Source organism: Trichoplusia ni, chromosome 26 (assembly GCF_003590095.1).
Source record: "Trichoplusia ni isolate ovarian cell line Hi5 chromosome 26, tn1, whole genome shotgun sequence".
Taxonomy (NCBI): domain Eukaryota; kingdom Metazoa; phylum Arthropoda; class Insecta; order Lepidoptera; family Noctuidae; genus Trichoplusia; species Trichoplusia ni.
Window position 1 is genome coordinate 164,865 of NC_039503.1, and position 12,772 is coordinate 177,636.

The 12,772-nt window shown below is 33.7% G+C and overlaps 2 protein-coding genes and 1 long non-coding RNA gene across 5 annotated transcripts in view; 2 read left to right on the forward strand and 1 right to left on the reverse strand.

The window, feature by feature from the left end:
- LOC113505691 (rho guanine nucleotide exchange factor 12) overlaps positions 1-7,787 on the reverse strand; it is a 94,030-nt gene extending 86,243 nt beyond the window's left edge. For 2 of the 3 annotated variants that reach the window (XM_026888494.1, XM_026888493.1), the window contains exon 1: positions 7,474-7,787. The gene's annotated coding sequence lies outside the window, so the exon portion shown is untranslated. The remainder of the gene's footprint in view (positions 1-7,473) is intronic. The other variant, XM_026888495.1, reaches the window with a different exon arrangement.
- A 177-nt stretch (positions 7,788-7,964) lies between these two features.
- LOC113505593 lies at positions 7,965-8,617 on the forward strand. Its single transcript, XR_003401636.1, has 3 exons — positions 7,965-8,221; positions 8,291-8,351; positions 8,431-8,617. It is a non-coding gene; the product is annotated as an uncharacterized LOC113505593 (long non-coding RNA).
- A 2,236-nt stretch (positions 8,618-10,853) lies between these two features.
- Positions 10,854-12,738, forward strand: LOC113505494 (zinc finger protein 26-like). Its single transcript, XM_026888233.1, has 2 exons — positions 10,854-11,222; positions 11,427-12,738. The coding sequence occupies exons 1-2, from the start codon at positions 11,031-11,033 to the stop codon at positions 12,621-12,623; spliced, it is 1,389 nt and encodes a 462-aa protein (XP_026744034.1). The 5' UTR covers positions 10,854-11,030; the 3' UTR covers positions 12,624-12,738.
- The last annotated feature ends 34 nt before the right edge of the window (positions 12,739-12,772 follow it).

A 12,772-nucleotide genomic window follows, 5' to 3' on the forward strand; every position in this document is an offset into this window, starting at 1 on the left:
GCGATTCCTTTATTATTAAGCTGAAAGTTTTATTTCTAGCCTCGTTTGAAGTCTAGAATACTATTAATGATTTAGGCTAATATGTCAACAATATACGATTTTGTTTCCAAAAAAAACTTTCCAGTCTTCTCCAGTGCCTCTCCAACTACTTAATGAAGGTTAGCGATATGGTTATCAATTAATACCTTAGTAAAAATGGGCTTCTAACTTCAAGACTCTTTGCCCTATATCTTCTTTCACAAGACAAAATTTATGACCAACTTCACTCCAACTAGGTTACTTGTATCCATCATTTCCATACACTGACATGGGTATCGTCTTCTCAATTACGAGTCATTAGCTCTATGACGTCAACAATTCACGAGATCCCGGCGTCTACTGCACTTCCCTAGAACCCAGATAGATCCCGTCTTAAAACTAGTATGAGTAATGTGAATGGGTTTTAAATAGGCGATAACACTATAAGTCTCTTATGTATTTGTGCGATTACAAGAACTTGATCTTAATGTTTGAATAAGTGCGTATTAATATAGTGAGAAGTATGTTGGTAGGGGAATAGCTGATAATGATTACCGTCACGACAAAACATAAAAATGTGTTCATTCAAGGATTACTCATAGTTACAGCCTAACATTGCCCACTCGCGTTAGAACATATGAGAGTTACATAAACCAAAACTAATAGAAAATAAACCCGAATAACGTTAAAACTAATCCGGAACGAAACGGAGAGGAAACTTCTGGTGGTTCGCACATAATTCAATGATGTTTCACTCAAGAAACATTGCAATAAATATAACCCAACAACAATTAGTTACCTAAAAGTTGCAAGTATGTGAAACGTACCAGAGTAATTCAATGGGCTTACGTCAGCATTTTTACTCCATCGTTTAATAGTTTTAGAGCGCACTTTAGTGTAATCTTAACACCATCGTTTTATGTTGCACGTGCGGGATAAAGTATAACCCCTATAATTCTTCCTACAGATAAAGAGTCAATAAAATTTAAACTGATCTGTGACGTCAGACCAGATAGCGGGGAGAAAATTGAGTTCGCCTCGGAGTATGCTCAAAGGGCAAAGGTAAGGATAAAAATATGTAGAGCAGGGAGTATTGCTCTTGAAAAATCTTGGCTGATAATTATGTTGAGCTCTCACAGTGAAAATATTGAATTACGGATTATTTTCATACGAGAAAGCTGACGGTAACCATGGTTTAGATACTCTTTTTGACGTAATAGACAAAAATCTTATTCTTCATTGGGTAATTGGGTAGTATTTTAGTCAACCAACCTTTTCGTATTTAATTGTGGGAATGCCTTAAGAGGTTCCTATCATTATCCACTCCATACATACGGGGGTGACGGTTTATAACAAGATTATTTCATATCACAATGCAACAATATTATTACGAATGATTCACTTATGCATGTATAATGCGATTTATTCCCCGAACGACATCTAAGTCGTTTATACTGCGATTTTTATTTCTTTGTGTAGTTCTAGGCCTTATTATAAATGTTTTTATTGTATATATAATATAAACATGAAGAAACTAGAACTATTAAACTTTTATAATAAAAATCTTGCCTAAGCTGTGCCACTGATTGTCAAACTTACTTTGAAAATAGATTCAATATTTGTTGTTTGTTAAGTATGTTAAAAATAAAACCAATCGTTTTTATTTAACCCTTGTAACTATCACAGCACTTACATATCGAGTATCATAGTTTTTAATTAGTTAAATGAGTAAGAAGCTTATGTATATATTACATATCAGGTGAATAAGTATTTGGAATCTAATGAAACAGGTTTCCTGATTGCCGTACTAAACGGTAAAGGTTAAGTTATTTCGCAATGCACTATAATGGTAAGCATTCTAGTTATTATTCCGTATCTGAGCGACATTATAATATCGTACATTAATGTTTGCCTACAGGTGAAAGGATATTTACCATACTTAACTAATGTTATGTTTAATGTGTGATTTTTGACAATTTTCTTGGGATCAGTGCTCTAGAAATGTCCAACTTTGGACCTTGGCCCTTGGGTACCACGGTCCTAAGTTTTTTTCTCCAAAACTTTTTATCCCTGCTGTCCAACCCAGTCTTGGACATTTTCAGAAGATCTCATCAGACGTTAAAAACCCTTATTAAGAAGAAGATCAATTATAATTAGAATTCAAATTAACTTTTGTCTTAGTTCAGAAGTCTTTGACAAACCTTGATATGATGTGTTTATTGTGAGATAAAATACGATTAACGTAATCCTTTGTTTTCAGTTATATGAAACTAGTCATAATACTCAACCTTTTACATAAAAGATAGGGGGAAAATATCCAACTACAAACGACTATTTATACTTACCACGTAATGGTTGTCATTATTTATATTTATCCACGATAAAGTACTATTATTCCGGCAGATACATGTGATTTAAGTCATGTATGAATATTTTAACCCTAGACGTGATTTTGGCAGGGATATTGAAGCATGGAGGCATCTCTGCCAACTGTTATACAATCCTATTATTTCAGAAAGTTTGCAATAATGTGTTAGCAAGTTTTATGGAATATTTAGTTTGGTGTTTGTTTCCTAAACATTGTTCAGTTAACGAGGAGGACAACATTTTTTTACGGCTTGTAGATTTTTGGCTTGGGAGGTTTCCATTCATAATACTTCATTTTATTTTACATCTGTATAAACTGAGATTTTTGCTGAAAGTATTAAATGGGAAGCTATAAGACCTTACTAAACCCTACGTGATGCAAAACTAGGCAGTCATCTTCTACTTAAAAAGAAATAGAACTATAACTGTACACTGTGGTTTTCTATCATCACCACCATGATCTTACAACAGTATTCGTTGTAACTCGAGGCACCTACTCCTAACAAACCTCTTACGTACTAATTAAGCTCATAATTCACACTACGTACGCTAAGGACTCACGCACACAAGGCACGTGTGTAGCCGGCGTGAAGGGCATACACAACGGACACTGGTTTCTCTAGTGTGGACTATAACTGTTCTATAACTTGTTACTATTGTCTACTAGCTAAGCATGTACTTAACTTAGGAACTACTATGGATGCCGGGAATCGCGGTCCCCTGGTCCTTGGCACTATAAAGAATGAAGCACTTCGGTGATTTTAGCTGGTACGAGTCCGCCTGTACAGTACACTTCTCCAGCTTTCCCCGCCTTGGAGAAAGTCTATGAGGATTTACTCGGGTACAAAACGGAACAACTATGGCTACAGAGGATAGAAGAACATTATAATAAGCTTACTTCACACGACTGTTCTTGGTCTGATTGTAAATAAAATAAAAGAACGACATATGATAACAATTTCGTATCATATGATAACAAAATACAGTTTAAATATCGTAAAAATAAACTAAACGATTAAGTTCCAAGAAATGCTTTCCGTTTAGTCAGATATAAGCGAACAGATTGTAAGTATGAGATGTTATTTATCTAGATGCATACTATTAGCGAAAGGCTTATATTTTTATGCAATAAGACTGTAAATGACTCGACATTAATGCTAGAATGCACGAGGAAGGTGGCCAGAATAGGAGCGACGTGCTGCGAAGATATCCACCGACACCTGAAGTGGTGACCACGGCCACTCTGACAAGAGTGATACCGATCAAGAAGAAAAAGAAGGCAAGAGCAAGGACCAAAGGATCCAGCGCTATTATTTATAAAAGACTACATTTCTACAGTTATGAATAGTTACTAACAAACAATCTTGTAACTGGCAAACAATTTTGGAAGTAGATTCATGTTACATAGGCAAATCTTCTCTTTATAGCCTCCCTTCCGCTAAACGCCTGCAGTCTTCCGACAAAATCCATAGTCAGCTGTGTGGAGTAACCCTTATAACGATATCACAATATTATTGCACTTACACTCTATTTTATGCCGTGTCAATCGTGTTTCGGGGAACTCCTTATCGCGCCACCTCGACATGACACACCTACACATATATCCCGTATTATGGTAAGTATAGTAACGACATTTGACGAGAGCACGACAAACTGTCACTAGTCTCCTCCACCAGAATAATTTGGCCTTAGCATTAATGTACTTGGAACATACGGCGTATGTGCAATCCTTTCTAAACTTTACGATCTGCAAGTGTTAATACGGAGGTTTTAAATGCCGACAACTCTAGTGCATAAAGTTGATAATTTAAGTACTATTTATTCATGTATGATGGCAGTTCTGATTGCAAATATTTCTTAAGTTACGAGAATGGTTCCTTTGCTTGTTTGAGCATTGTACTTTGTCATTAGACAAAATTCAAGTAGGTATATCCTAAACCTCTTAACCTACGGGATTTTTACGTTGTTGTTCGTAAACATATAATATTATTACAGGAAATTATAAGATGGGACGAAACTTGAATAGCAGAATAACGCAGAATCGTGTATGATGAGAAGAGAGCATTTGTCTTGTGGATAACAATATAAATTTACATAGCATAGAAATTCGATAATAGTTTAAAATATTTACACTACAAACAAAACAATTTCAATATGCCACTATCCTAAATATTTACCAAAACTACTGTTCACTAATATTAGTGACTGTACTTACTGATTTTATTTTCTAGATTTAAAATGAAATTTAGATATAATTACAGATCTCAGGACTAAAATAAATGCAAATGGGAAGAGATAGAAGTTAATAACACAAACAACAAGGGCATAAGATGCTTATTAAATACTATTTGGTAAAGATGACTCCATTAGAGACTTTAAAAGTTTCATAAACATATGTACAACTAATCTAAACCTACAGAATACAGTGTCAACTGTTAGACATCCACCCACAAATTATAAGTAATTGTCCTTTGTTTAAACATTGTACATATTATTGCAGTGCCAGCCATGTAACGGTCAGACAAGATTTATGTGTCATAATGCAAGAATTGACTGAGGAATTCTACACGCAAAACATATTTACTATTTGGAATTAGCTGACATAAAAGGTGCTAAAGTCATTAACTTCGATACTGCCTGTTTATTTGCATAAAATAAATAAGGATATTAGATGTTTTTATGTGTTTATTCACATCTTGACACTGCAGAGCATTTAAAAGTGCATTTCATTTAGTATTCAGCAATTATTCTTTGTGCATAAAACTATCTTAATCTTGGATAAGAATTAGACAGATATGATCATTCCTTATGCCTCTAGACATGGGACTAGCTAAAAATCAATTGACTATTAACCAAAATAAGTTTGTTTAATACAACCTATAATAATCAAAAACAGTGTAGCAATGATCTGACCTTGGCAAACTATTTTACTGTACAACAAAGTATCATAACTTTTTATAATAATAGAGAATGTTACTAGGTATGTCAAGTCGCAATAAAGCCTGTATGTATACAAACACACGAGTTTTTGTTGAAGTCAAAAATACCTAGTAGTTTAGATTTTACAGGCATTCAAAGTTTCAACAATAAAAATATCAACATCTGCAACTCTGAACATTTCTTTTCTGGAAATATTTAGCCAACAATATGACTTTTGTATTACAAATTTCATCTCATAAATTACTAAATCAATAATGAGGGCAATAAACCTACAACGTCAAACAAAACCAGTAGTTTTATTTACATGAATTCATATCTACACCTGAATGAGTTCCAGTGGCATGATTTATGTAACATTTGTAATGTCCATTGCATGTCTTGCCGTGTGTAATTGGTGTGGTTTCACTTCTCCACATCACAGGCCTGTTACACATGTTGAAGCATCAATAGTTTATTTGTTTTTTACACTTTTACATACAAGACAAATTGTTAAGCAATTGCATTCAAGGAAATTGTGTGGGTGGGCTTTTTTTATATGTGTTGAATGATTTAGTTATTTACTTATTCTATGAATTCGTGTTGAGAGTTGTTAGAGCCTGGTTTGTTACTTATGACACCAGCATACTGTGTAGGAACTTACTTATCACGAACAAATTATCACTTAGAAGCTCTTTCTGTTTATTATACACCTATCTATTTGATAGATTAAGGTACTTATTAGGTGAACAGCTTTATTTTGAGACTGAGAGCCAATTTGCTTAAAAGTGGAACATTTTTAGACCAAATATGTTTAAAGTGAGTTTGTAAATAATGCATACTTTAATAATTTATGTAGAATGATGAAGGTTTATATAGGTTTCATTAAACTATTCTTTAATTTGATTAGGAAATACACGGACAAACATATAGTTAATAGGTTTGATCCAAAACAGATACCTTTGAGTGTGGGAAGTCAATACATGTTATAGAAAAACTAAGAACAATATGCTCACATTTAAATTTCAGACTTACATTTGTTTCTTTTGATAAAAATAATTTAGTACACTTTGTAGGTGTAATTTAATAATTGAACTGTAAATCATTGTAATTCGTTGTTGCCTAAATACACTTTTCTAGATAACAACCATTCAAAATGACTACACTCAGGTTAAAAACATTACATTTTCAAGGTAAGCTTCATAAAAATTATTTATCAAGTATCAAGTTAGGCAATATTAGAAATATGTCCATGACTGTGCTTGAAATATCTTCAAATGTTTGTATATTATCAAATTAAAAAACAATGGCATCTTTAATGAGGTTTTCCTGTATTATTATGCAAACATCAAAGGAGACCTGTTGGCACTCTGCCCAACCACATTCAAATTATAATTTTGCCAACATATCATTTATAATGCAAATGCGAACACAAATTATATTTTATGAGCTTACTGACAAATTCCTAGACTCAGATATATGTTTAGTTATTCAAGGAACTTATCAGGTTCTGTACACATAAGATAAAAATATTCATTGCACTACTGCAAAGGATAACATTCTTAGAAATCTTTAATGTATGCCCAACAATTGACACCAATTTGTTGAATATAAAAAGTGTTGTAACTGAAGGCACACCACTTTGTCATGCCAAACACAACATTGGCCTAATCCACATTGAACATCCATCCTTTGATAACACTACCCATTTATATCAGGGGGCTAGCGCGAAGCGTGACGTAAATACTGTCTCGTACCGAGCGCAGACGTGTGATAGTGAAAATATCATATAATTATTCTTAAAATACGCGAATATGATGTCACTGTCGCACGTTCGCTGAGCGCTACCTACGCGCCTTATGTCACATTTAATCTTAGAGGGCCAGCGACTAATTGCCATGTTCGACCTCCGACTCCTAAGCCACTCTACATCATGCATTTCGTAATAGGTCATCACCAAAACAATAATACGCGGCACACTTTCCAAGGGATAGGGACTGACTTGAGCATACCATTTACTTTACTATCTCTATCGCTCGTGCGAACCAAACTTCATAAACAAACGAGACAAAATACTGTCAAAACTTTTGGAAACCAAAACTATTTACACACATCATAAATAGTTTCAAACTAAGTTTTATCGATGAACGTGTATGCAAGCAGTCGACTTACCTTAATCAAGTGAACATAAATCCAAAACAGATGTCAGGGTGAATATATTGACGAAAACAAGGCACAAAACACAGACAAAACACCTTTTTAGTTGGTTGTTAAATCACAAAGTAAGCACTTGGATATAACACAGCATGCACTAACACTGAGCAGTCGAGAACTAGCTTAAGGGACGCGACACTCGAACAGTAATGTTTATTTACGACGAATAACACACGACATCACGCAAAATTTCCAACACGTCTGTCGTATCACAATGAGTTGCGGCCATTTTGCTTGCTGTCGAAAAAGAAAGAGATGCACTCTGCATGTCGACCAATCAGCAACAGTTGTTGTACAAAGCACTCCATCTATTGGTTACAATCATAGATAGCAATATTTTATTATTTTCGTTTCGTTGTGCCAGACTAACTGTGGCCTGTTCAAACTTTATTATAAATATTAAAAATAATAACAACCTTTCCTTTTTGAATAAAATCTACATATTAATCCATTATTTATCGAAAATTTAAATGATTTTGCTAATAATCCATTACTTCGTTTATTTCTTTCTCGTCTAAGTCAGACCTGTTTCCGAAGAAATATAACGCAAATCTTGAAAACAAATAGGTTATTTTAGCGCGACTTTTGAAGTATCAATGTCACTTTAAATTTTATTTTGATTTGTATACATTTTTGTGTAGTTAAATTTTTCAAAATTATGACTTTCAGGTGGAGTTTTGTGATTTTTGTAATAGTTATGTTTACTGTAAGTAGATACCAAAAATTAATACGTCTGTTTTAAAAGCTTTAAAATTCACCCTAATTATATTTTCAGTTCAACATCACCGAGTTTGAATGTAGCAAAAAAGTGAACGGTAAAAAAAACAGGACATTCCGTAAGTGTCGCAGTTTACTTCTTTGGTTTTATTATTTTATATTTTATCATCATCGTTCACTGCCTTTGTCCTCCCACAGTCGACAAGCCCGCATTTATGATAATGATGACCGAGTACCCTCTAGGCATATCTGATGTATTCGACGATGCGAGCGACGTTTTCAGAAACATCCTTGGCAAAATGATATCTAAGAAAAAACTTGTTGGTTTGGACTCTAGCTGGAACTTATTCTGATGAAAATAAAGCTTATTTATGATATTAATGTATTTTAATTATGTATTTATGTATGTCCTTTGTTAATAAAGGGTAGTTCTAGGAGTGAAGTAGATAGATAGCTATTCAATACTTGAAAGTGAAAAGTATTTTTACTTCTTCATATTTATTCAGCAATTGTAACAATTTGAATCGAACAATTAATTAACTGCTTCTAATACTATTCCACTTCATTAATTAAAGTTTACAAATGGTTTGTTGTACAATTTGCTACTAGGATCAAAACACATTTTTCTATGTTTCATTAAGTATTTTAATGATATCACATTTAAAACCTGGACAAGTATAACATCTATTCTATTAAAATGTTTTAAGAGACAAGATCCTGATAAAAAGTTTCATTTCACTATATGCACATTCATAATTATATGGCTCCTCCCCTATATCAAGGATATTTTTGCAATCAAATCTGTACTGGTCTCATTCATACTCCTTTTGCTAAGTGTGTTTAATAATGTGGTCATTTAGCTAACTTGAAGTAGCAAACTCTGCTGCAATATAGTCTAAGTGTGGTCTAAAATAAGTCTGGTCTAAGTCATGTTCCACTTAGCTCTTTTCTTAGCACATTTTTTGACAATAATCACACTGTGCCCCCGCATGAGGCCTTATCAGTTGATTGCACAGTTTTTCACAGATTTTTTCGTATTTGTAATGGGTAGGTGTTGGTATAGATCTTGCCACATTGGTTGAAAACCACCTAACAGTGGCTTTCTAAATTGCCAAAGAAATGACAATGCCGAAGCTTCTTGGAGACTTTGGACATGTATGGTTTCTGTAACCCTTAGTGTAACATAAACTTTACTTTTATTGGTACATCACTTTTTTTAATATACTTGCACTTATAGATGAAAATATCTATTATTTACATATTAAAAATATTTTTATATTTGCAAAATTGTCATCTTTGTCATCATTCATCATTATAATAGTTTGTGAAAAAATAGCCATAAAACAAACACCCTTTATTAACACATTTTAACACAATTAGCAAATAGAAAAATGGTAAGATTTTCAATAGAATCAAGAGAATGTGACATCCAATCATGGAAAGGAAAACTTTACAATGAAGTAAGTTCTGCCCTAGGTTTAAACTGTTGATACAGATATACTGTTGTCCTAGTAGCATGATTTTGTAATGGTCACCCAATAGTCAATACAAAACTACAAAAGAAAGGATTTCGTGCATATTCAGTAGTTTTATTATCAAAATATAACTTCGTCTTTAATAAATAACACAGGATATAACTACTTATTCGATAGATTTAAAACATGAGCAACATAAGTTTTATTTTAAGTGTAAGTAGGTTTATATCTAGGTTGTAAATGTTTTAGTCACAGCTGTAAATGATATTTTTATATTTGGCAACAGAAGTATTTTCAGTTAAATAATACGTTGCATAGTGTTTTCAAACTCAATGAAGTAATTCGGTTCGGAATGAAAAGTGTTCTTCATTAAACCGATTAAAGCATGTTTTTGTTTACTTTGAGCCGGGGTGTCAGTTAAAATCTGTCATTAGCATAGACATACAGAAGAAAAAAGTTTGAGGACCAACATCAATATCGACTGTTGTCTATGAATGAACTGAAAACCTTTTTCTCACGCAAATATATATTATAATAACATGTAATAAGTTTTACCCAGTCAACCAGCCAGATAATGATATTTTGCAATCGGGTTCACTTCGACGCCAGCTTACTTAGAACTTCTCAGCTTTAGCTGAAATTCGCCTAGTTATCGGCTGTTTAACTAGTCGCCACGGAATCGTACAATCAACCTCATAAAGATTTTCTGGTACTTCTACATTTTATGCCCAAAATGATATTATAAGAGCATAATATTTTTATATACCATTATCATCCTATTCTAAAACATGGACTGGCGATCATGAAAAATCGTTTTCTTTAAATTGCTCCCTATGGTTCTGAACAAACTTTTCATAAACATCAACGTAAAATGTATATGATTTAGTTATGGCACGAGAATGGAAACAAAATACTTTTTGTTAACAATGTAGTTAGTTTCATGTGGATCACTGTCTTGTGAACTACTTATGCCTGAATGAATTTTGCCGTAAAAACGTTTACAAAAAAAAATAATCATTATTTTAATAATGTGTCTTCCCATAATAAATAGTTTAGAAGATATAATATTTATTATATTGATTTATGAGGCAAAAATAAGCTAAAATAATTTCAGTTGTTAATATAGTCAATGGCATCATTTTCCACAGCGAGTGCTCAGTGCGGTGCCGGGCCGCCATTTTATTTCATGGCGACCAACGATAGTCTACGTCTGCTGTTCTTGAACGAAAGATTTTAAAGCGCGCGGTGTTTTTGATGTAGTTTTGAATCGCGTATGGTTATATCCGTTTGTTTACTACTTGTGTTTTACAGTAATTCGTGAAAATGAATGAAGACTCGGAATTAAATGTGCTTGTATCGAATGTTTTAAGCGGGAATCGTTACAGCCATTGTAGGTTATGCCTCAAGAGCATATCAGAATATTACGTTCGTTTTCATGATGCTGTATCGTTGGATCCTTCTACTGGGACCTTTCAAGCATTGTCTGAGATCCTAACCAAGTTATTAGGTGCCGAAGTAAGTATGCTTACATTTTAATCTTTAGTAATTGTAATTTGCCTACCCGTTGGAACATCTCAAAACCTCTCTTGCATTATGAAATTGACCCATACATTTTATGGAAAACTACTAAATGTTACTAGGTACTTGCAAGAGCTACCGATCATTCAGTTGCATAAAGTCATTTGGTTAAATGGTTTTAATAAGTTTTTCTTTTTACAGGTCTGTGAAGAAATTAATGGCATAGATTGTGTGTGCATTGACTGCGTCGACAAAGCGTTAGAGTCACTCAAGTTTTTAAAATTATGTGAAAACTCCACAAATGTGCTAAATAATGTTATCAACAATCTTTCTAATACATTGAGTATTGATACAGATGATTTAAGTTCCGATCACAATATTTACATTTCTGTTAGTGAAAATGAATCAAAGCTCTTTGTGGTGAAGAATGAAGATAGCAAGAAGCCTTCAACAGATGTTATTGCATGCATTAAATGCACTGAAGAATTTGACAACATACTTGATCTTAAATTGCATAGCATATCTTGCCATGCTACCCAGATTAACTGTGAGAAATGCAACAATATAGTCAATAATGAGGCTGAACTAGCAGCCCATAATAATAGTGATCAGATGTTTGAATGTCCTGATTGCAATGAATTTAGATGTACAGAGGAAAGTCTAAAGCAACACCAAGATCAAGCACATGGTGTATTTGTGTGCAAAGACTGCGGGAAGTCATTCAAATCTTTAGACAAGTTGCAAATTCATGAACAAAAACATATCACTAAAAGTGAATGTCCCAAGTGTGGTAAAAGTTACAACACTAAAGGCTTCTTTTTGAGACATGTCAGGCTTTGCCTAGAAGACTTGTTAGACCCACACCCAATAAGAAGTAACATTGAAAAGACATGCTTTTGTGATAAATGTGGCAAAGGGTACAGTACGCCTGGAGGATTGAGGGTCCATAACAGATTTGTGCATGGCAATGCCAAGCCCCATGTTTGCAAATATTGTAACAAGCAGTTTACTGCTCCAAGTTACTTAAAAGTCCACATGGTGAAGCATACTGGAGAGAAGAATTTCAAATGTGATTTGTGTAATAGGAAATTTGTCTCCAAAGAGGCATTACTGTACCATACAAGGAGGCACACAGGAGACAAGCCTTACAGCTGCACCCTGTGTGATGAGAGATTTGTGAATGCTTCTGCAAGGGCTGAGCATATTAAATTTAAACATGTCGGCCCAACTTTAATGTGTGAGATATGCTCTCGTAAATTCTTTACTCCAAGCTTCTTGAAGCAGCATATAAAGAAACACCATGATCCATCAAATAAATTGTATGCAGGCAGGAGTTTGATACCCCCCAATGTACCTGCAGTTGAGAACATGAGAGTCAGGTTTATAGACTCATCGTGATATTCATACAAACCACTATGTTGTGGTTTAACAAGACTTGGTTAAAATCATTCTAGCATTATGGAGTCAATTGACTGAATAACTTCCAATGAAATAAAGGCTATTTTGTTTCTTGTGAAAAGGCTTATATTAAAAAAAAAATCAGTTGC

What these genes read in the sequence shown, in the direction of transcription:
- LOC113505494 (XM_026888233.1), top strand. Translation starts at nt 11,031, where the DNA reads ATGAATGAAGACTCGGAATTAAATGTGCTTGTATCGAATGTTTTAAGC. An exon ending in CCAAGTTATTAGGTGCCGAA is followed by an intron (nt 11,223 to 11,426) that starts GTAAGTATGCTT and finishes TTCTTTTTACAG; the next exon opens with GTCTGTGAAGAAATTAATGG.